Genomic DNA, 23,015 nt, shown 5'->3' on the forward strand with positions numbered 1-23,015 from the left:
AGCTGCAGGGAGGACCTTGTGGATAAAGCCCAGTGATGGAAATAGTGGCTGGAGATGAAGTCTGGGTTGCTTTAAAAACATCTGTGACACTCTCCCCTGTGGAGAGGTGGTGTCAGTGTGCGTCCCTGCCCTTTGGATCTGGACTGTGTGGTTGACTGACCAAAAGAGAAAAGTAGAAACATAAAGACAGTTTCTGGGCCCAGGGCTCGGGAGACTGGCAGCTTCTACTTCCTGTGTGTGGGTTTTTGTTTTTGTTGTTTTAATGCTTGCTCAGAGGACTCAGCCCCCATGCTGTGGGGAAGCCCAAGCAGCTGGTGGGGACAAGTTGAGGGCCCTCATCTCTCAGCCCCAGCTGAGCTCCCTGAGCAGCCAGCACCAGTTTGCCTGCATGGGAGTGCACCGTCTTGGCGCCGGATCTTCCAGCCCCGGTGGAGCTGCCCCACTGACCCCACGTGGAACCAGGGCAGCCTTCCCTGCTGGTCCCTGCCCCAATAACAGATGCCGGAGTGACATAAATGTATAGGGCTGTTTGTTATGCAGCAGTGGATGACCACGACATGGGCTGCAGAGTAGACAAGGGCTAGATCTGAGGGACTTGTAGGCCACGGTGGGAATTTGGGTGCCATTTTAATTGTGATGAGAAACAATTAGAGGACAGTGAGCAGCAGAGTGACCACAGGGGGACACGGGCAGCAGCAGGAGCCCGTGAGGAGGCCCTGCGACGGTCCAGGGGAAGTGGGGCTGGTCGTGGAGGGGGTTAGAAGTGGTGGATTCTGGGTAGGTGTTTGAGCAGGGTGAGTGGGATTTGCTGACAGATGGGATAGAAAGGGGTCAGTGATGAGCCCACAATTTGGGGTCCACACAGCTAAATGCCTGCACGTTGATTCAGGAGGCTGCAGAGAGATGGTCCAGACGGCTGAGTCAGGGAGGGCAAGGGGGAAGGACGTGGAGTTGAAGGGCGTCGCAGGCAGACTGGGTGGGACTTGGGAAGGGGGCATTGGATGAGGCACAAAGGGAAACTGAGGCAGCCCAGCGTGGATCATCAGACTGTTCCCTTCCTGCCCCTCCCTCAATGCCACCCTCTCCTTCCCAGTCCCACGCGAGGCTGTCTAGCTGTGCTGATGGCTTCTCTGGAGTGTCTGTGATGTAACTGCCGGCAGGGCTTTGAGGGGCATGGGGAGCAGATGGCTGGGTGCTGGGCTGGCGCGTCTCACGAAGGCGGTCTGGCTGTGGGAGGCCCCCCGGGCAGGCTCTGGGCGGGGTGAGCATCCCTGGGCATCTTGCTTCCACAAGCTGGAGGCAGGCCGGTAGCCCTGACCTGGCAGCATCCAGCACCCATGAGACTCGGGAAAGGCTCCTCCCGGCTTGAGGGAACACACTACGCCAACGTTCCCACCTCCAGTGACCCTGCGACAGAGCCAAGGGATGCCTGCGGCTGAAGGCAAGTTTTCAGGGCCCCAGCCCAGGACTGGGGGTGGTTCACAGAAGTATGGCAGCTTCTGTGCTGAGAAATGACCCTGGAAACTAGAGATCTCCTCCATTTGCAAATGTGTTTTTAAACTTCAAGAAGGAGTCTCATGTTAATCAGGCATTAGAACAGGCGGTGGAATATTTAATGCCATAGAAAGATGTTACTGACGAATTGTCGCATGGGGGAAAAGCCAGTTGCAAAATGGTGAGCACACCCTGATCCTGATTTTTCACTCCTCAGCCCCCAGCCAGGCAGGCACGAGATCTGGAGCGGGGAGTGGCATTCTCTGAGGTATTAAGTTAACCCTGGATGGGTTAGAGGAGTTTTATTTTCTTCTTGCTTTTCCTACTTGCTGACATTTTGGCAGAAAACGTATTCATTCTAGAATCACACCCTCCCCATCTTAAAAAAAAAACCATCAAATGTGTCAATAACTTAAATTAGAAAATCTGCTGCTTAATAAAAAGGCATCAGTGATCAGAATAGAAAATTTGAAGAGATAAAGAATCTCTCTCCACCCAGAAGGCACTACAGGAAAAGGCTATTTTTAAAGCTAAAAATTGTTTACTTTTGTCTTCTCACTTTTCTCATTAATGCTAGAACTGGTATTTGGGGGATTTTGTTTAAATTGTATGGATTTTTCTGGCCTAGTTCTTACTCCTGATAAATGTGTGTGATTATTTTTCCTTCATAAAAGGAAAAAACTAACTTAAGCCGCTTCCAATTTGGATAGGGTCTTCTAGTGACCTTTCCCCGGGGTCAGGGGTGAACTGCCGCCCCAGCTCAGGCCGAGAGGCAGCTGGGTGGCTGGGGGGTCTCTGTGGTATCTGCTGATCCCACATCATGGGCTGTGAGTCTAGGGTTACACCAGCCTGGGGGAAACTGCCTGCTTCCTCATCTGAAAAATGGGGTGATCGATACATGTTTTTCAAGATCCCTGACAGATTCAGGGCAAGGGTGTCAACACCAGCTCTCTTTCCAGGGCTGTAACCTTGGGGCTCCCCACACATTGGAGGCAGCACGGAACAGAGGAATGAGGGGCCTTGCAAGCTGCTCTCTGTCTTCATTTTGCTGTGACCTGGGGGACTCCTCGACTGTGCTAGAGTCAGTTTCTGCAGCTGTGAAATGGGGACACTGTTGTGTTCCTCACGGGCTTGTTACCAAGGTAAGTGAGCAGCAGGGCCCACCCAGGGGAGGGTGGCACCCAGCAACTGTGACACCTTCCGGGAGGCCCTGTGCGTGCCCACAGCCCCGGGAACGGCGGGCAGGGCCAGGCCCGAGGCAAGCAGGCAGCCCGCGTTGCCCCCGAACCTTCTCAGAAGTGGAGTCAGCATCTGCCCACCTCACAGGGCGGGCTGGGCAGGGATCTCGGCCAGCTCCCCTCCCTCCCTCTTGCTGTGCGCGTGGCCATCTCTTGCCTTGGCCACCACAGGACAAAGGCATGGAGCCCACGGCAGGATTTCCCATCAGGCTTTTATTACAAAGAAGGTTCCAGAGCATCCCAGCCTCCCACTCCCGCGCAGCCCCGAGCCTGTCCAGTGCCAGGTGGGTCTGCGCTGGTGGCCGGGTCAGCACAGACGGCGCTTCTGACAGCTCAGAAAGGGCCACTTTCCTCCGAGCGCCGCGGGGGGTCTCTGCCAGGTCTGCCCGTCCCTGGAGCAGTCGTTTCCAGTGTTGCGCTGGGAGCCCCTGGGGACCCCTCCCCGGGTCCTCCGCACGAGCGGCAGCTATTCACAGTTGGCGCGTGGTAAGTTTTTTAATATAAAAGCTTTTTTTAAAAAAAAAAAACAAAAAACAAAAAACTGGTGCTATCTTTAGAAACACTTCCAGCAAGATCAAGTAGCCCAGCTACAGCCTTGGTGCTGCACAGCCTCCCCCCTCGAGGCTAGGATCGCCCAGCGCCTGTCCCCTCGTCCTCCGCCTGCCAGGCTCGTGGGGCGGCCTTGGAGCCTCCCCGCGGGCAATGGGCGCGGCCCTGCCACCAGCGGCAGCTCTAGCAACCAAAATATGACACTGCTTGAACCCGTCCGTCGCAGGTCCTCTCCGGGTGAGGGGAGATGGGAACAATGTTTCGGTGGCTGAAGCAGAAACCAACCGAGGGCTGGTTCAGGGGGCCTCCCCTCCGCCAGGTTGGATGAGGTAGTGGTTCCGGCTGCGGCCTCTGGGCCAGGTGGCCCCGTGGCCCGCGGGTTGGTTCACCGGCGCTGGACCGCGTGGGGCAGGGCCCTCGGCCGTGGCGGGGGGAGTGGGGGCGCCGTCCAGGCTGTGCTGCGTGGCCGGCAGGAGCCTCACCCGGGATGGGCTGCGGCGTTCGCGTTCTCGTCCCAGAGGCCGGGTCTGGGGACAGGTGGGAGGGGACGGTGCCTGAGGGGCCAGGGCCCGGGGCTCCTCCGCCTGGCTCAGAGAGGCCCCTCGTCCCCCACCCTAGCTGCCTCTGCTCAGTCATTCCCCAGCCGGAGTCAGAGGCACTGGGAGCAGAGAGAAGCAGCGGGTGGCGCTCCTCAGCCCCCGCCCCACTGCTGCGGGCTCAGGCCTCGCTGCAGCACTCGTAGATGTTGTCCTCCATCAGGGCCACCACCTGCTCGAACTTGTGCTGCAGTTGCGTCCTCCGGGCCGTGGGGTTCGCCTCCAGGGCGGTCATGATCTGAGGGGGAAGCGAGGGGCAGCTGGGCCACAGCCCAGGTCCTGGGCCCCACGGGTCCCACTGCAGATCATGGGGGAACACACAGCCTGCATTTCTACTGCTGGTGACACCCCTAAAGCACAAACGTCCTGGGGATGTGAGTGCCTGAGCAGGTGGAGGTGGGCAGGGCTGAAATGGGGGTGTCGTGGCCCCGACGGTGGGGGCCTCACCCTGGGGGTTACTCACCTGTGGGCGATACCTCTTGGCATATTTATAAATCTCTGCCATGGCCACGTTGGTGTTGAACTCATTCTGGTATTTCTATGAGGAAAGACGAGGCAAGAGTTGGGAGGGTGGTTAACCCCACGGTCAAAACCAGGCCATGACCTGCTGCTTATGTACATCCGCTCATGGATGGCCAAGTCCTGGGACCACCACCCCCACCCAGTGCCCAGCAAGGCCCCCACGGAGCCGGCCGCACCCGCGACTCCTCCGCCAGGTGCGCGTTCATCTCCTGCTCGCTGAGCGGGGTCATGTCGTGGATCTGTTTGTAGTAGCGCTGCACGATTTTCCGGTACTCGGGAATCTCCTTGGCGTAGAGGAGCTTGTTGGTTGGCGAATCCTGGGCAGAGAGGAGAGAGGCAATAAGAACTGGGTGGAGCCAACAGATCGGTCTTTTCCTGGATGCAACCTCATCTCTACCGCCACACAAACGGCCCCTTCACTGCACGGCCCTGCCCTGCGGGCTTGGGACCAGGAGCTCCCCACCCCCTCTTCTCTGCCCTTGTACATGGAACCCCTGCCCTATTTTCTATGCGGCCGTCAGGGTGGAACTTGAGGGGGATCTACTTTTAGGGGCAAAGTGCCTGGGCTCATGCCAGCTCTTAGACACGCAGGCTATTTTGTTTGCATCTTTGCTTAGGGTTATGGGTCTTGGTGGCTAAGATTTCTGGAAGCCTGATTGCTGTCTCAGTGGAATATTTCCCACCACATGTTTCCTACGCCTGAAAGTGCAACGTGCCAAGTATGCTCCCAGTTCTTTGTCTGCCACGGGCTTCCTGCCTTCTGAGATAGTATGTGAGAGGTAATGGCATTTTCTGTCTCTCACGGCCTGTCCCTGAAAGTCAGGGGTAAACGCCAGGCCAGGTCTAACTCTACCATCATCGATGCTCCCAGCATCCGGCGCCCTTTCGTGCCTCCGTGCCCCACCCCAGCCCTTCCCTCTGCCTGGAACGCTGCTCTGTCCTCCCCGCCCTCTAAAGCCAGCTGGCTCCTCTCCCTGCAGACAGATGCCTCAGATCTCCCTCCTGCGTGTACTCAGAGGTCTTGGTCACCTGTTCCCCCTCTGCCCACCCCTCCACTCAGTGCCCACTGGATGTCTCTTGACCATCAGGGCCGCTGCCTGGAGCCCAGCTGGTTCTCTGATGCTGTGCCGGACCAAGCAGGCTTTCCATGTTCACGCTGGCTTCTCCCAGCCTGGCTCTGTGGCCTCAGTGTTGGGAGCTGGTGGTGCTGGGCACACCTGAGGCAGGTGCGGCTGGCCTGCAGCCATGTAGTTTCAGACTGTAGGTGCCAGTTTCTGGGAGTCTTCCCCCCACCTGATGACCCCATTTGTCCCGCATCCCCCAGACCTGAGCTCCTTTGGCTCCCCTCCCGTAAAGATCTCCGTCCTCCCCCGTGGCGGAGGGTGACCCGCCCAGTGCCGCCCACCTTGCCCAGCTGCAGGTCGGAGATGGAGCAGGCGTCAATGAAGGCCTGCGCGATGACCGAGAGGCAGGCGTCAATATGGTCTGTCTTGTCGATGTCGAAGACGAACTGCGGGTTCTTCAGGATGTTCACCCAGAAACGGAGAGGAAGGCTGTAGCCGGGTGGGGGGAACAGAGGCAGCGTGAGTCCATGCCAAGGGCGGCAGCAGAGAAAGGGCCACGGAGGAGGCTCGCGACAGGGAGGCGGGCAGGCTCAGAGGACAGGCTGGCTTCGCCCCTCAAGCCAGTGTAGATGAGTCAGTTTGCTCCTCCACAAATGGGTTGGTGACCATCCCTGGCCACTGGGGCGGCAGAAGGGCTGGGTGCCAGGTTCCTGCATGGAGCAGGGCTGGGCTGGGGCGTGGGAGCCCGAGTTCACCCTCACTGCCTGCCCCCACCCCCTGCAGAGCCACCCACTCTCACGCAAGAGCCCCAAGCTAGGTCCTGGTTCTCATTAGGAGCCCCCCGCCTCCCCCTGCCCTGCCCGGCAGCCCACGGCTCCTCCTCCAGCCCTCGCTCAGCTGCAGGAAGTCCACCACCAGCCGGGTCACCAGGAAGGGCTGAGGGAAGGCACGGCCTGGATCCTCGGCCTCAGGAGGCCAAAGCCTTAGTAACCCCCACCCCAGTTACTAGGTGGCCTGGGACTTAAGGACCCCACCCCGCAAGGGCTCTGAGAAGCCTCTGGAGCTCCACAGAAACTTCTGGGTCTATGGCATTTTTTCCCCTGAGGGTCAGGCTGAGGTTTTCAACAACTTCTGGTTGGGGTTTGTGATCCCCCCAAAAGCTAAGATGTGCCTCAAAGGAGGGATGCGATTGGGGGCAGGCATATCTCCACAAACCTCAGTATGTTCATCTGTAAAATGGAGCTGACGGTGCCCACCCAAGACGGGTGACGGGAGAGTAGTGATAAGGGCAAAACTTACATAATGCTCACTTCTAGTTAATTCTTAGACTTCATGTGGGTTACATTTATTGCCCTAGTTTTACAGCTGGGGGAAACGAAAGCACAGAGAGGTTTTAAGTCACTTACCCAAGACCACACAGCTTAGAATGGCATAGAGGGATTGAACCCAGGCAGGTGGGCTGAGATCAGGCTCTGAGCCCCTGCACCACTGCTGCCCCCAATGATACAGTGAAGCAGCACAGCCCCCCACAATGGCCCCCACCTGTTGGTCTTCCAGATGTGTAGGGTGTCGGGGTCTGAGATCCCCCTCTTCTCGGCTTGCTCCTCCAGAAAGTCAAAGAAATACTTGACGGCCAGTGGAGGTTTGTCTTCACGGATGCTCAGAATGGCCTTGAACAAGTCATCTAGAAACTTCTGCAGCGTGCCCTGCACAGGAACCAGATGGCCACCATCCGCTCAGGACCATGTGTAGGAGGTAAGCAGGTACCCCTGGCAGCTGTGGGGAGCCCAGGTGCTGGGACTGAGGAGTGCTGGGTAAATGGGGATGCTGTGTGGCATCAGGCTGGTCATGTAGCCTCTCTGGACTTCAGTTTTCTTGTCTGTGAAATGGGCCAGTGAAACCTACCCCACAGGGGTGTTAAGGACTGGGACAGAGAGTAGGGAATTGGTGGGCCAGGGTGTGGGTGTCTGGTGTGACTCTGCTGTCTGAGCTGTGTGGCCTTGGGGCATTACTGGCCCTCTGCTGCCCTCTCTGTCACACCGGCTAAGTGATGTCATCAGTAGGCACCCTTCATGTTGGGAGCAAACCCCTCCTCAGGTGAGACCCAGGGCCCTCAGCCTCTAATCCCAGAGCTCATCGGGCCCCACAGGGGAAGAACTCCCCTCACCCCAAGGCCCCTAAGGTATGAGCTCACAGATGACCCCCTGGAGTGAATGGCAGCCTCCTTAAGACGCAGAGATGAGGTGGGACCCACCTTGGTGGACAGCAGGCGGGTCAGGTAGATCTCCGGGAGCACCTTCTTGCGGTGGCTCTGCCGGTGGGACTTCTTGGGCTCTGCCAGCTCATCCGTGGGCAGCACCTGGGAAGCCGGGGCAGGGGGCAGTGCTGGCACCACCCACAGCCGCCCCGTGGGAGGTCCTGTCCTGCACCCATGGGCACCTGGCTCTAGGTGTGCTGTGTGTGCACAAGAGGCTCCCTGCTTCCCTCGGACCCCTTCCCACCCCCCACCCCAGCCTTTCCCAGCATTGGGGAGCACGGCCCCCAGAGGCCCAGGGTGGCAGGAAGCCAAGCCCACACCAGTGTGGGGCGGACATCCCCAGGGCCGGAGGGAGGCAGAGCACTCACCAAATGGAAATACTTCTCTGTGTCCAAGTCTTTCACTGCGGGAGGAAAAAGACACACAATAAATAAACAAGAAAAACACAAATGGAGATGAAAAGATGAAGAAAGGAACTGAGCAAAATGCAAAGCGCCAAAGAGACATGCGGAGAGAAGGCAGAAAGAGACCCAGAGGACGAGGCAGAGAGAACGCGAGAGGCACTGGGACAGACTGACAGACAAACCTATGGTGCCAGGAGGGAGAGGCAGTCACAGAGGGACACGGGTGAGGCCCTCAGAGTGGGCAGGGGCCCCTCGCCCATGCACCCCCAGCCCAGACCTCCCAAACTGCTGGGAGAGACCGAGACCCTGATCCTGACCTCAGGAGGGGACCCCAGGAACCCAGGCCCGGGGCATCCGAGGGTGTGGATGGGGGATGTGAGGCAGGGACACGGCCCAAAGCCCAGATGGCCTGGCAGCCGCCCAGAGCTCTGGGAGCCACACCCCACCCTCCCGGGGCCTCTCTCCACTGCCCGCAGAAAGCAGCCCTGAGGAGGCCTGGCCACAGGCCCTGCCCAAGCAGCTCTGCGGCGAGGAGGACTGGCTCGGCCCCTGCCCCCACCACGGAGGCCACAGCCCGGCCCAGCCTAGACACCCTCCCCACGTCCACCAGCGCTACCTCGGCCCAGCGTGTTGTCCTTCTTGTCTGTGAGGCTCATGGCCAGGGAGGCACCTTCAGGGATCTGAGGGGGGAGAGGCGGAGGTCAGGGGTCGGAGGTCGGGGTGGGGGGTGGGGGCGGCAGGGCTGGGCCCACCTTGTAGTGGGCCAGCGTGTTGAGCTTCTTACGGCCATCCTCCACCACCGAAGTGTCGTCCAGGTCCCGCAGGATGTAGCTCTGCGTGCTGGAGGCGAACCACTCTGGGGGGGAGCAGGGCATCAGGGGGGGCCTCCCAGGGAGAGAACCGGGGCACCCGCGCCTCTCTCTGAGCCTCTCCTCCCCCAGCTGCAAGATGGGGGTGGCAGAGGGTGGCCGGGCGGTGGGCGCAGAGCAGGAGCTCTGGAAAGTTCTCACCCTCAGGGCTGTCGTGGGGACATCAGAGCTGCTGGGGCAGCCACTCCCCACCGCCTGGCGTCACCTGCCATGTCCTCACACCACAGGCCCCGCTTCCCCCCAGAACGGGAGCTCCTGGCTGACGGGCACCTGGGCTGATCGCCCCCGTGTCCCCAGCGCCACAGTGAGGGCACAAGTGGCGAGTGGCAGCAGCCCCGGCCCACCGCAGCAGCGCGCAGCCCCGGCCCACCCAGGTCGACGTCCTCGGCGCGCGGCCACTGGGAGTAGGGCACGTTCTTGCAGAAGGCTTCCAGAATCTTCTCCTTCACCTGCGTCAGCGTGTCCGTGTCCATGGCCCGCACACTCAGCGAGTCCATGCCGCAGCCCTGGAAGGACACGTTGAGGTTCTGCACGAGAGAGAGGGGAGGGTCAGGGGGCGCCCCTCGCCCTGCCCCGGGCCGGTCCGGGGGCGGGGCCGGGGGCGGGGGGCGCTCACGCGGGGCTTGGCCTCGATGTTCTCGCGCAGCAGCCACTCCTCGCTGAGCGTGTAGCGGGCCTTGCCGGTGATGGCGTCAATGGAGCCCTTGTTGACCTGCTGCTTGATGGCGCACAGCAGCAGGAAGAACGGCTCCCCGACCGTCTCCTAGGAAGGGCGAGGGGCTGTCAGAGGCCGAGCCCCGCTGCCTCCAGCCCGCCCACCCTCCAGATTCCAGTCCCCAAGCCTTTGGCCCCCACCCAGAACGCCCTCACCACCCTCCTCTACCGTGGCTGCCTGTCTAACATCCTCCCTGTGGGATCCTTGTGCCGCCCCCTCACTCCCACCCTCGACCCCAGGGGTCTCCACACACTATAAGGTTGAACACCGCCAGCTGTGGGCGGCCTCATTCCTTTCATCATCCCAACCACCCTTCCAGGTACAGGGTGTCATCCTCATTGCTAAGGCTCAGAGAGGGCAAGCAACTTGCTCAGGGTCACCCAGCAGGGAAGTGGCAGAGCTGGACTCGAACCCCAAATCAGCTGCCTCCCAAGCCTGTGACTCTGCTAAGACCCCAGAATGAGCTTAGATGGAACTGGAACACAGACGTGGCCTTAGAGAACCCAAATCACAGCCTGGTGAGTGTGGAGAGCCTCGAACATCCCTGCCCCCACCAGGCTTCCTTTCATGAAGTGCACACAGTCAGAAAGGGCCCGGGCTGCCAGTCACAGCCGTGAGGTAATTTTCACGGCTTTTTTTTACAGCAAGTGACCCATGTGTTCCATTTATGGAGGATATTAGGTAAAAACGGTGAGCTGATTGTCTTCTTTAAATCAATTACATAATAGTATTAGGCAAATTTAGCAAAGACTGTGAAGGCAGCAGTTCTCCAGGTCTGGGCGTGGGAGTCCCTGATGCCCTACTTTGTGGAGTTCCAGGAAACAGAGACTCAGAGGGGAGGCTTACTGAAGCCATGTAAGGGCCAAGGGAGCCGGGTCCCGAGTCCACCGCAGCTCGTGTGGTCCCTGCGGCAGCCTGGTTCCCCGCGGCGGTCCACACGAGGCAGCCGGCAGAGACTGGAGCACCCCCATGCCCCTCCCCAGGCCCAGTCTAACGGGGCTCTTCCAGGCTACCTGGCCCTCACGAGCTCCAGGCGCAGAGGTCCCATTTGACAGAAGAAAACCAAGACCCAGAGAGGGCAATGCCATGTGCAGGGTGGTAAAGGTGGAACTAAAACCCAGGACATCTGAGGCCCTGGTTCTAGCCAGGCCTGTGCCTTTTCCCCACAATGTCCAGACAACTCCCTGGTCCCTACCACACAGGGCAGCTGGACAGTGGGACAAGACCAGGGGCTGAGCAACTCCTGTCCTGCAGGAAAGCCCTAATGGGGGTGCTTCTGGCAGAATGTGTAAGGCCCTGGCCCCACTGGCCTTCTCTCTCCTCAGAAAGACTTGCTGGATTCCTTCTGTTTCTTTCATGAACATTCCCTCCTCTCTGCCTTTCCCATGCTGTCACCAAAGCCTGGAACACCCTCCCCACCCAACTCTTTACCTGCCTTGTTCCTACTGAACCCTCAGGTCTCACTTAGGGTCCCCTGCTCTGGAAGCCCCTTTGAGCCCTCCAGCCAGGTCAGAGGCCTCAGTCAGTAGCAGAGCTCTGCTGTGAGGCATTCATCACTTGTATTTTTAATTTGTTTCCGCACCTGTCTCCACTAAGCCTGGGAGAGCCTCTAGGACCAGAACTGGGTCTGAATTAGCTCCTGATCCCAGAGCAGCGGCCCAAAGGCACACCAGGGAGGCTGAGGGCTGAGAAAACGCTCTTCTGAAACAAAGGCCCTGACACGTCCTCTGTTCTGTCCTGGGCTTGCTCTGAGCCCCTGCAGGAAGCCAGTCTTCCTCTGAGCTGCAGTTCCCCCATCCGTATAAGGGATCCTATGGGCCTGCCCCTGCCCGCTCTGAGCCACTCTTTCCACATCTGCACTAAGAACATAATCCCTCCTGGAAGTCAGCAGGAGGATAAAGTGAAGTCAGATTTGGGGGAAAGGCTGGGGAGGTGGTGGTCCCTCTGGCGGTGACACAGCTGCCCCGCGCTCAGGTGCCCGTCCCCCAGCGGCCTCACCCGCAGGCAGCTGTACATGCAGATGGACATCCAGTTGGTGAGCATCTTCTCGACCACGGACTCCGTGCGCCGCAGCATGAGCTTGGGGTTCTTGGCGGCCGAGGCGTCAATGAGGTCCACCAGCAGCTCCTTCATTATGCCTGTGTAGTACTCAAGCTTGCTGTGGAGCGCGATGGTCAGCAGGGAAGCCAGGTTGCACCTGTGGACCGGCCATACCATGAGGCCCTGGGATCTGAGGACCATGCAGCAGGGGCTCAGGTGCCACCTCGTCGCTGGACGCGGATGGGTGAGTGTGGCTGAAACCTCCCTGGAGAAAGGGCTACCTTCTCTAACAGGCATGGCAACCACAAGGCCCCCGAGCCATGTCCTGGGCACCCAGGACCAGGAAGGGGAAGAGTGGGGGTGGGTCTCAGGACCTCCAGGGCCAGATGCTGGGGAGATGCCAGCTGCCCAGAGGACACAGTGATTTGCAAACTGCCCAGCCTTGGAAGTGGCCAGGCAGACCCAGGACTGGCTGTATGGCCCCTGACAGGCCCCACCACCTGACCTGTCTCGCACTGCGAAGTCCTTCTGTTGCTCCAGCGCGTGGACGAAGACGATGAGGAAGTGCTTGTTGTTGAGCAGGGAGGAGAACAGGCTGATGCCCTCTTCCATGTTGGGCCGGCAGCTCTCAGGGATCTGCAGAAGCAGTCAGAGGCGGGTGTCCACAGAGGTCCAGGGTCTCTGCCTGGCCTTGGAGCCAGCACTTACGATGTCCTGAATGGCTCCTTGAATGCTTTCTGGGATGGGGAGTTCATTACCTCTTAGTGGTAGATGCCTCCTAACTTCCTGTGACTGGGAACAGTGGCTTAGTTGACGTGAAAAGTGGGGCTTGGGCAAAAGTGCCTGAAAGTAACCCAGAATCCTTGAGTGGGGGACCCTCTCACCTTCCATTCTCTAAGCAGCAGGTGGAGTGGAAATGTCCAGGGTGACCCAATCCTCTCCCCTCTCTACCTGGCCTGGCACTTAGCACACCCTGAATGACACTTGAATACTTCCTGGGACCGAAGGCTCACTACCTTTCAATGGCAGGTTCCTCCCAACTCCCCATGATTAGAATCAGTGGATCAGATGAGCTGGACAGTGGGGCCCAGAGGCAGGCAGGGCTGTCCTGAGGCAGTCCAGGATGTGTGTGTGCAGGGGGTGGGAGGATACTCACCTTCCACTCTCCCAGCAGTGGGTGGGTCTCCTGCACCGGGGAGCTGCCCTGGGAGTTGAGGGTCTGGGAGGGCAGCACGTAGCGCTCTTCATAGAGGGAGGAGCACTGTGGAGGTAGACCCCGAGCGTCTCAGCAGGGCTGCAGGCTCCCCTGACTCCTGCCAGGGCCGCTCGACAAATGGAAAAGCCCACTTTAAAGGAAAGAGAGGCAGAGGGCGCCCCCAGGGCCACAGGACTCTGAGGCGAGGAGGGGAGTCCCAGGGGGCTTCCTGGAGGAAAAGGAGCAGAACCAGCCTGAGCACAATGTGGCAAAGCCGGAACGCATGGGGCTTCAGGGGAAGCAAAAGCAGCTCAGTGTGGAGTGGGGAAACGGAGGCAGAAAAGCCTGCAGGGACCACTCCATGGGCTCGCTGTGACTGCTGTGTGGAGAACGGTGTGGACAGGGCAAGAGGAGGGTGCTGGCCAACTGCACATACTCCCAACAGGCCTGGGAGGGTGAGGACAGGGCAGCGGCCCCTGGAACAGCAAGGGGCGGTGTGGAAGGGAGGGATGGAGTAGAGGGCAGTGGACAAGAGTCGGAGATGTGGGGGCCCACAGAGGCCTGGCTGGGAAGGGACCCAGAGAAGAGAGAGGATGGCTGTGAGCTGGGGCCTCTGCTCACCCCTCAGTGAGAGGAGAGGCAGGCCCGGCGCCCCAGGAGGAAGGTGGGGCTGGCAGCCGGCTTCTGCACGGACCGTTAAACATCAAAGGAGTAGAGGAGGAAAGCAGGGAGAACCTGGACGGGGTGTGGGGTAGGGCCAGGCTGCCACAGGCAGGTGCGCAGGTTTCGCTCTGCTCCAGGGGCCACGCTGCACATGCCAACTGTCCCCACCGACATGAGAGTGCCCCCTAGGTCATCAGAGCCCAGAGAAGAGAAGTCAAGCTGACCTTGGGGAAGAAGGTGCGGGTCACAAAGTGCTTGTACTCCAGGAAGGGGATGCCCTGGCTGCGGTTCAGCTCCTTCGTCAGGTCCGTCATGTCCGTCTGCAGCTCCGCGAAGCCTGGTGGATGGCAACCGTGAGTGGCCCTCAAACCCATTTCCTGGGGGGGAAAGCTGAGGCCCAGGCCCCACGTGGTCCCCAACCGCTACCTTTACGGATTTCCTCTCGGATCTGAGACTCCATCTCCTCCATCTGCAGCAGCGTCTTCTGCCAGTAGCGCTCGGCACGGCGACTCTTGGTGCAGAAGACAAACAGGGCTGTGGGCAGCGGAGAGGCAGCGGATCAGGCGTTTGTTGGCACCTGCCGTGGGGAGGGCCTGGGCCTGAAGGGAGGGGTCCTGCCGCTGCCCTCAGCCCCACTTCCTCCCCTGCTTGCGGGGCTGAAAACTACAGGGCCCAAGGCTTGGGAAACGCCCAGGAAATCAAGGCTCCCTGTCTCATTCTTATAAGAAGTGTTTCTGTGTATTTAAAATCATAGTAAACAGACGATTTCCCTAGATGAGAAAATTGTGAGTGATTTCTGTTTTCTTTCTTTTTAGTATTTTCAGTTCTTTCTACAATGACCGGGTATTACTTGTGACTTAAGAAAGATTACGAATTTAAAAGATTACAAAGCAGTATTGTATTCTAATTCCTTTCTGGGACGTAATCTCATACATATGATATATATAAAAATATATATATATAATTAATATGTATTTTACCCCAGTTTGCCCCACAAGTGTCTACACTGAATGTGTTACTTTCTAAAAAGCAGCCTTATTGGGATATAATGCACGAGCCGTGTACTCCATCCATGCAGAGCTTACAATTCAATGGCTTTTAGTACATTTATAGGATTGTGTAATTGTCACCACTGTCTAATTTTAGAACATCTTTACTGCCCCAAGAAGACTCATAACCACAAGTAGTCAGTACCCATCCCCCTCCTCCAGCCCCGGGCCACCACTAATTTGCTTTGTCTTTATCGATTTACCCATCTGGACATTTCACAGAAATGGAACCCTACGGTATGTGGTCTCTTATGTCTGGCATCCTTCATTTCAGATGACATTCTCAAGGTTCATCCATGCTATAGCAGGTGTCAGAACTTCATTCTTTTTCATGGCTGAATAATATACCGTTGTGTGGATAAACCATTTATCAGCTGATGGATATTGGGGCTGTTGCCCCTTTTGGGCTATTATGAATAATGCTGCTTTGAACCTTCATGCACAAATTTTTGTGTGGGCTTATGTTTTCATTTCTCTTGGACAGATACCCAGGAAGGGGGCTGCTGGGTCACATGGTAACTCCGTTTAACATTTTGAGGAACTGCCAGAGTTTTCCACAGCAGTTGCTCTAATTCCCACCAGCAGTATACGTGGGCTCTAATTTCTCTGCTACATTGAATATATTACTTCTATGACCATTATTTTAATAGTGGGATAGCCTACCCCATGTGTAAGTTAATCTTCCCTGAACAATCCTCTCCTAAGTACCTTCAGTAGCTCCCTATGGACTGGAGAACAAGGTCCCAAATCCCTCTGCCTGGAACTCGTCCCTGGGCGTACGCCTCACCCCACTCCCGCTCCTACCTCCACGCCCGTGTTCAATGTGCCCTGGCCCATTCTGCCTTCTGTCTACAGATCTTCAGAGGGCCCGGGGCAAGGGCGGGTAGGTCTGCCTTGCAAGATGTCAGGGGGGTGGCACTCCTTACCAACCACAGACAGCAGCAGTAGGACACTGCAGATGACGATGGACACAATGATGGCGGTCTCGCTGCCCCCCAGCTGCAGCGTGGCAATGGTCTGGTTGAAGTTCCCCACCTGGATCTGCACAGAGGTGCGGGGAGGGGGTTGTAGGTCCCCTGGACTTCCCTTGCCTCTTCTCCTCCCTCGCTGTGTAGTCTTGAGCAAGTCCCCTAACCTCTCTGAGCCTCAGATGCCACAACTATAAGACAGATAAACCCACCCATCTCTTGGGGATGCTGCGAGGGCTAAATGAGATGCTTGTTAAGCCCTTTGTCCTGGGCCTGGCACAGAAGGGAGACTCAACAGATATAGGTGACTGTCATCATTAGTACAGCCTGAGAGGAGCCCGAGGCCGAATAGTTCACAGGCCCTGGCCGCTGTCCTCAAGAATCTGGAGGGCTGCCCGAGGACCAAGAGTGTAGCTCAGTTCTGAGGACTCAAAGGGCAGACAAGGGTGCAGGTGGAAGGGAGCTCGCCCAGTCAGAGCCATCTTGGGGTGGCATGTGCTGCCTGGGAGGAAGTGAGCTCCCCATCCCAGGAGGCATGCAGGCAGGTACGGTGCAGAAGAGATCCCACTTTCTGGGCTCGCTCTCCACTCCTCCTGCCTCCCTCCCTCCCTCCGTGACTCTGCATGGGGACCGGCAGCCCAGACTCTGGGTAGAGCAAATGGAACAGGGCAACGTCTTACGGCCTCTGAGAGTCCAGCTCCGTCAGGCCTAGCTGGGGCCAATCACTGACCCTGAACAGGTCACTAAGTCCTTGGGCCTCAGTTTCCTCATCTACCAAGGGGGGAGGTCAGGCTCTGCTTTGTTCCCCGAGTCTAAGCTTCTGAGCAGGAAAATGCTCAGCTGAGACGTGCCAGGTAGGGGGCAGGCACTCGGGCCCGGGGGCAGGGCTGGGGGCCAGGCCTGCCTCTGCCTCCAGTGCCCCGTTCACTCACTGTGATGGGCAGCTGGCCCTCAGCTGTGCCCAGGGACTCATTGACCGAGCAGTGGATGACTCTCTCGGAGACGATCTGGATGTCACAGGCCACCTGGCCTATCCTGACCCGGTACTCGTGGCTCTCGAGGCCCAGGCTGTCCTGCTCCTTCTGTGGGAGCAGAGGGGGTGCTCGTGAGGCTGGTGGCTGAGCCTGGCCCGCTCCGCCAGCCCAGCCCCTCAAGGGCACTCACGTGGATGACCAGGGTGAGGGGCTCCCCGGGATGGTGCTTGATCCACTTCTCCCTCTTGGCCGTGGAGAACTGTGGGTCTGGGAGGTAGTCCAGGCGGAACCGGCTGCCCCGCTGGGCCTCCTCGGGGTCCAGCAGCTCCTCAGCCACCGCCACCTCGTCTGCATAGGCCCGCCCATTGATGAAGAAGATCACGGGGGCTGACGCGTTGTTCATGGCCCCAGGTGATGGGCAGGTGATGAGGGTGGAGTTGAGGACCTTGCAGAGCTGGTGGGCGGGCCCGGGCCAAGGTGGGGGACGGGGAAGGACAGCCAGACGTGGAAAAATGAGAGATTGAGTTTAATGAGATGGAGAGAGAGGCAAAGAGGGAGAGAGAGATAAGAGAGGCAGCGGGGTGAGGCTGGTCCGTCGGGGCGCCGGCCACCCTGCCCACCTGGGCCCCGCCCTCACCGTGGGCTCCCGGCCGATGTGGTGCACGGCCATGGACACGTTCTGCACCATGTGGAAACGCTCGCCAGCCACTGTGATGGTCCTGCCACCGCTGTGGGGGGACAGCAAGCCCTGTCAGCCCACCTGCGGCCCAGAGAGGGCCCTGGCCTGGGGGTTGGGTCTGGGTCTCACCTGACGGGGCTGCGGCGGGGACTGATGGCCGTGATGACCGGGTTCCGCATGTACCAGAAGGTGAGGTTGCCACGCACGCAACCCCGGCGCTCAAAGCGCACACACACGGGCACGGGGGCCGGCAGGGTGCCCCCAGGCACTGTGCAGGTGATGCTGGTGTCCGTGCGCCTGTGGGGGGACAGCAGGTGTCATCAGCATGGCCCCTGCCTCCCACTGCTCCCCCCTGCCCAACGTTCCACTGCCCCGGGGCACTGGGCCGGGGTTCTGGGCCTGCTCATCCGGCCCCCACCTCATACAAAAATCTTGTTCCCACATCCTCGTGGCCTCATCTTTGCTCCAGCTGTCCACCCTACATTGAACACTTTCCCTTCTCTGACTCTGGCCCAGCCCTCCTCCTCCAAGAAGCCTTCCCAGAGGTGCTCTCACGACTCCCACCCTGGGTGAGAGCTCTGCCCTCAACAGCCCTGAAATCACTGACTTCTCCCAGTCCCGACCCCACGGGGCATTCCTAGTTCCTGTGGGAGTGTGTGCAGTCCCCTGCGGGCTGAGACTGGTGGGCTTATCTTGGTGTCCACAGCAAGGCCTGTCCATAAGTGCATAATAAAGACAAGGATTTCACCAGGAGGTTCTGGACCACACCCCTGGGCCAGCAGAGGGCTCAGAGTGTGTACGACCATCATCATTAGTGCAGCTTAAGGCCACTGACAGAGCACCAGCTGTAAGCTGGGCACAATGCTCCCCACCTCTCACTGATACTGCTCCCAGATGAGTAAACTGAGGCTCAGAGAGGGGAAGGGGCTTGGCCAAGGGGACACAGCCAGTGAAGACCCAGGTGATGCTGGTACAAGCACCTCACCCCCGGTCCCCAGGCCCTCCACCCAGGGGCTTACACCAGCTCCGTGCAGGGCTCCGTATCATTCACCAGGACCTGCAGCTCGGAGCCCACGTGGAGGTCGTTCCCATGGATGGTGACCCTGGTGCCGCCGGCCTTGGGGCCCACAGCAGGCTCCAGGGAGTGGACAAGGGGGAGCTGTGGGGCAGAAGGCAGGTGGTCAGGCCTCAGGCCAGCCTGGGGCGAGCGTGGCGGGTGGGCGGTGGGCAGGGGGCAGGCTGTAGCCTTCCTTACCACATAGGAGAATCGCTCCCGCGACCTGCCCTCCTTGGAGGCGTTCACTGTCACCACGTCCGAGAACGCGCCTGGGGCTGGCCCTGTTGCACACACGATCCTGGGGGAGGCAACTCTGGTCAAGGAGCAGCCAGGCACCAACTGGCTTCTCCCTTGAACAACGCCCCCAGCTATACCCCCAGGGAGTGAGTGTGAGCACCCTACCTTGCACTCAGCCACCCGCCCTCCCACCCACAGCAGGGCTGGCATTTGGCCAGGACACCCAGCGGCATCACCCACACCAAAACGCCAAGACAATTCCCTGTCAGCTGGAGAACAGCCCTGAGTCCCCAGGTGTCACCTTGCGGGCAAGCTCTTCCCCGGGACGACCCCCACCCTGACTCCCCCTCCACTCTGCAACTGTAAGACTAGGGGAGTGGACATGATGGTCTTTGGGACACTTGAGAGTCCTCCAACAACAAGAACGTTTGTGGGGCTGGTAGATGGACGGCCTCCGGACAGGAAATCCAGCTCGTTTCCTGCTCACAAATGCTTCCTAGAGCCTCTCCAGGCCCATCCCCACAGCCGCAGGCCCAGATCTCCGCCCCACCGCAGCAGCCCCTACACTTTCTTAACATCAGAGCGAGGCTTCTGTGGAAGGAGGGCTGGTCTAGGGGAACCCAGGAGGGCTTCCTGGAGGAACAGGCCCCAGAGTGGGAACCTGAGGTGTAAGAGTGGTGTCCCGAGCAGGAAAGGGCATCGTGTGTGGTGGGAATGGCTTGAGGAAAGTCCGGGAGCCCTGGGAGCAAGGGACTTCTGGGCATCAGAAGGGTGCCGAGGAGGGTGGGACGGCAGAGGGGAGTAGGGAGGGGAGGGCAGAGAGGCTGCTGGCACTTCTGGGTGGGGTGAGGCCTAAGGTCACCCAGAATGGCCGCAGGGACTGCCCTCTACTCACTCCTCTGACACCGTGTATCTGTCGGCCAGTGGCTCACAGGCCACGCTGCCAATCCACACGCCGTGAGCCACGTCGCTAAGCCGCCGGCCCAGGTTCCTGCCGCGGATGGTCAGCAGGGTCCCGCCGTCCAGGGGGCCACTCAGGGGCTCGATCTGCCAGAAAACCAGAGAGCGGGGCGAACCGGGCTCTGAGGCTGGGACCCGGGCAGGCTTCCCTGCCACTGCCACAGGCACCCAGGGAGGCAGGGCCCTGCACGCCCGCCACTGAGAGGGCTCTGACAGTGCCGGCCGGCAGGTCACTGGGGCTGCCAGTGAGGATGTGCGTGTGTGTCACTGAGCCCACTGGGGACACCAGTGCGTTTGACAGTCAGTGCTGTTTAAAGGGGGCCCAGTGGCCACGTCTGACCACATCAACCTTCATCCCAGCCAGAGCTGACCGGGCCTGGGATGGGCACCTGACCCAGGCTAAGCCAACCCAAATCCTTCCCGAAGATTTTTTTTTTTAAAGTTAAAACTGAGGCTTGGGAGTTACTGGTAGCCCCAATTTTCACCTTATCACCTTACCAGGGTCCCCTGAGCTCACTGTGACAATCAGAGCCACTTACCCGGCATCTCTTCCATCCCAGACCCCCAGGGCTCCCCGCTGCTCTTCTCCATAGCTCTCACCACCTTCTCCACATAAATTATTCCCTTTCTCATTACTGTCTGTCCCCCACCCCCAACTAAACATTAGCCTCGTGCGGGCAGGTACTTGGTTCGTGTGACGTAGGTGTGTGCAACTGCGTGTGCAGCGGGTCCACCAGCCCGTGTGCGTGTGCATGTTCAGGCGTGTGGGTGCAGTGGGCCTGGAGGGTGCTTACCGCTCGGATCTCGGGGGCAGGGCAGGTGCCAGGCAGGGGCGGCAGGGCCCCCCGCAGGCGGCAGCCGTCACTCCACACACACAGGTGGCCCAGGTCCTCCCGGCCCAGGCACTGGGAACAGTCGGGGCTGCCCATGGCACAGTTGTAGACCTCCACTGCGGGAGACACGCAGGCAGCCTGGGTTAGCCGGGTCCTGGTGCTTAGGGTCAGGACTCCACGAAGCTCTAAGTACCTTCCCCAAACTCCCGGGGGGCTGTGTGAGCACAGTGCAGCGGCAGCCCCATTAACATTCATCCTCACTGTGATCCCATCAGGTGGGAGCTGATTAAGCTCCATTTCACAGATAAGTGATAAGGCTCAGAGAGGTAGAGTGACTTGCTCAGGGTCACACAGCCTGTGAACAGCAGAGTGGGTTCATACCCAGGCCTGAGCAGGTCTCCTGAGCCTCCAGCGGAGCTCCAGGATGCTGGGGAACCACTGAGGCTCTGCAGACCCAGCCCCTCGGAGCAGTCAAGGAGGAGTGACAAGCAGGCTCTCCAGGGTCCCACTGGGTGTGCGCAGGTTGGTTCTGGGGCCTGTGTCTGGGACATTTGTGGTGCAGTTGTGGGGGACCCCATGTTCACTAGGGATGTCTGGGACTCCCCACGAACAGACAGGCCCTTCGAGGGTTGATTCAATACACATAAGAGCAAGGACAGCACCCACCATTCGGGGGCGCTGACTGGGCCCCAGACACCCCACCAGGCCTTGCGGGCACCATCTCAGCAAATCCTCACCACACCCTCTGCACAGGGGCCTGTGCCCTCGCTTCACATGACGACAATGAGGCTCAGGAAGGGAAAGGTCAGTGCGTGCCCAGGGTTGCCCAGCCACTGGCGTGGGGATGCCCCAAGGGTATGGTGCCTGGCCCAGAGTCGCTGCTTAGTCAATAAGTGCTGAGAAAGTGACCAGGGATAGAAGGGCGGTGCTGGGACCTGACAGGGTGTGTGTGTTAGGGAACGGGAGGCTGGGACACCTGTGACTGCGGTAAGCACTGGAATGGGTCCCACCCACGGTGGCTGGGTCACCTGCAGCCACTGGGGTGAGTGGGGGCTCCCACCTTTCATGGGGTCAGGGCTGTCCAGGAATCGGGCTGGCTGCCCCTTTAGTTGGAGGCTGAGTGGAAACATCTGGCTCTTCTGGGTCGTGTGTAGCTACAAAAGGGAAAAAGCATGAGGGGTGTGAACCGTGTCTGGGTCTCTGCTGAGGGGAGGGGATGTCAGGGAGAGAGATGAGGACAAGGCTGGTGGGGACAAGGGGATCAAAAGGAAGGAGCGCAGTATCCGGACTGGGGTGGGCCTCTCCTGCGCTGCCCCCCGTCAGAGCCACATCACTCACCACCACTTGGTTGCAGCGTACGGCCGACTCATTCACCCACACAGCCTCGAAGAGCTCCTCGTGCCCGAAGCTGCATTCAAGGGCTGCACCCTGCGGGAGACCGTGGGTCAGTGCGGGAGAGTCAGGTCAGTGCTCACTGGCCCCGACTCCATCAGGGCACCCTGGGCTGCTGTCCTGAGGAGAGGGCCGGGTCCTACTGTCAGGCCTTCGCCTGGGCGGCACCTCCTCCACGACATCCTTCCTCGTCTCCACGTTCAATGTTGGAAAGAGGCAGGGAGGCAGGGAGGACGTGAACTCCTGGACTCTCGGCCTGTGCTCTCAATGCCACCAGAAGCCTTGCTGACATCCCCTAACGGTCTAAACCTGGGCCCTTCACTCAGCTCGGAATGTTCTGACGCTTCAGCATGACTGAAGGTTCATCTTGTTGAGACTCCACCTGGTCTTAAGCTCAACAGCCCCACCTCCGCCCCCACCAGGCCCAGGCCCAGCCACACAGGACACCCTTCCACACAGCACAGGCCGTCCTGCCCTCAGGCCTCTGCCCGAGCCAGTCTTTCATCGCCCAGCAAAACTCAACACAGCCTTCAAAATCCAGCTCGAATGTCCCCTGTTTCAAAGCCTTCTCAGATGCCCCTCAAATCCAGGGGGGCCCTCTCAGTGATCATGCATCCAAGCGGCTGTGAACTTTCAGGTGTGTGCTGGGGGCTCTATTAAGTGCCTAAAGCCTGTCCCTGACCCTGCATGCCAAGGACCACCCTCACCCCAGGCCCGGGCTCTGTTTACAGCTATCATCCCATCTCCTGGGGATGGCTGGGGCTGGGTCTTGGCGCCTCAGGCACCTCCTAGTAGTTCAGGCTGCCCCTCACACAGGCCTAGGTTCAAATCCCACATCTGCTACTTCTTAGCTGTGTGACCCTGGGCAAGTGGCTCCTCCTCTCTGAGCCTTGGGTTTCTAAACTCCCCAATGGGAAGAGGCTTCCTTACTCTGCAGGGTTCTGGGGAAATGAGATTGTGCATCTTTACTGGGTGGCACACTGTGGGTGCCTAATATATACTGTTACCAGTATGCAGGAGGTGCTCAATAAATGTTTGGTGAATGAAACAGGGCCAATTCCTCAGTCTCATCTTGCTCAGCCCAGCACAGGCCTCTGCGAGCAGCACTGATAACTATTTGCTGATTGAACAAATCTGGGTTTTCAGTGTGTTAGGCCTGCTGCATGACAGGACTTCCTGCTCATGTCCCTGTCATTGGCAGATGTGCCACCCTGAGGAGAAAGCCGGACAGCGACCCCCAGCCCTGCCCCCTCCCATCCT

At 59.2% G+C, this 23,015-nt stretch overlaps 1 protein-coding gene across 1 annotated transcript in view; it reads right to left on the minus strand.

Annotated features, from left to right (window-relative positions):
- Positions 1-2,930: 2,930 nt before the first annotated feature.
- The window catches only part of PLXND1 (plexin D1), a 49,017-nt gene continuing 28,932 nt past the window's right edge, over positions 2,931-23,015 (minus strand). The window contains exons 10-36 of the mRNA XM_072941899.1: positions 21,702-21,791; positions 21,424-21,517; positions 20,325-20,479; positions 19,466-19,617; positions 18,532-18,631; positions 18,296-18,435; positions 17,406-17,573; positions 17,235-17,325; positions 16,788-17,051; positions 16,556-16,705; positions 15,582-15,696; positions 14,033-14,140; positions 13,831-13,943; positions 12,905-13,009; positions 12,254-12,384; positions 11,707-11,905; positions 9,610-9,756; positions 9,364-9,520; positions 8,877-8,980; positions 8,741-8,804; positions 8,089-8,123; positions 7,718-7,822; positions 7,006-7,169; positions 5,805-5,952; positions 4,576-4,716; positions 4,341-4,415; positions 2,931-4,115 (exon numbers count right to left, since the gene is read on the minus strand). Of these exons, the coding sequence (XP_072798000.1) occupies positions 3,999-4,115; positions 4,341-4,415; positions 4,576-4,716; positions 5,805-5,952; positions 7,006-7,169; positions 7,718-7,822; positions 8,089-8,123; positions 8,741-8,804; positions 8,877-8,980; positions 9,364-9,520; positions 9,610-9,756; positions 11,707-11,905; positions 12,254-12,384; positions 12,905-13,009; positions 13,831-13,943; positions 14,033-14,140; positions 15,582-15,696; positions 16,556-16,705; positions 16,788-17,051; positions 17,235-17,325; positions 17,406-17,573; positions 18,296-18,435; positions 18,532-18,631; positions 19,466-19,617; positions 20,325-20,479; positions 21,424-21,517; positions 21,702-21,791 (3,432 nt within the window). The 3' untranslated portion in view covers positions 2,931-3,998. The remainder of the gene's footprint in view (positions 4,116-4,340; positions 4,416-4,575; positions 4,717-5,804; positions 5,953-7,005; positions 7,170-7,717; positions 7,823-8,088; positions 8,124-8,740; positions 8,805-8,876; positions 8,981-9,363; positions 9,521-9,609; positions 9,757-11,706; positions 11,906-12,253; positions 12,385-12,904; positions 13,010-13,830; positions 13,944-14,032; positions 14,141-15,581; positions 15,697-16,555; positions 16,706-16,787; positions 17,052-17,234; positions 17,326-17,405; positions 17,574-18,295; positions 18,436-18,531; positions 18,632-19,465; positions 19,618-20,324; positions 20,480-21,423; positions 21,518-21,701; positions 21,792-23,015) is intronic.

This window comes from Vicugna pacos, chromosome 17 (genome assembly GCF_048564905.1).
Source record: "Vicugna pacos chromosome 17, VicPac4, whole genome shotgun sequence".
Lineage (NCBI taxonomy): Eukaryota > Metazoa > Chordata > Mammalia > Artiodactyla > Camelidae > Vicugna > Vicugna pacos.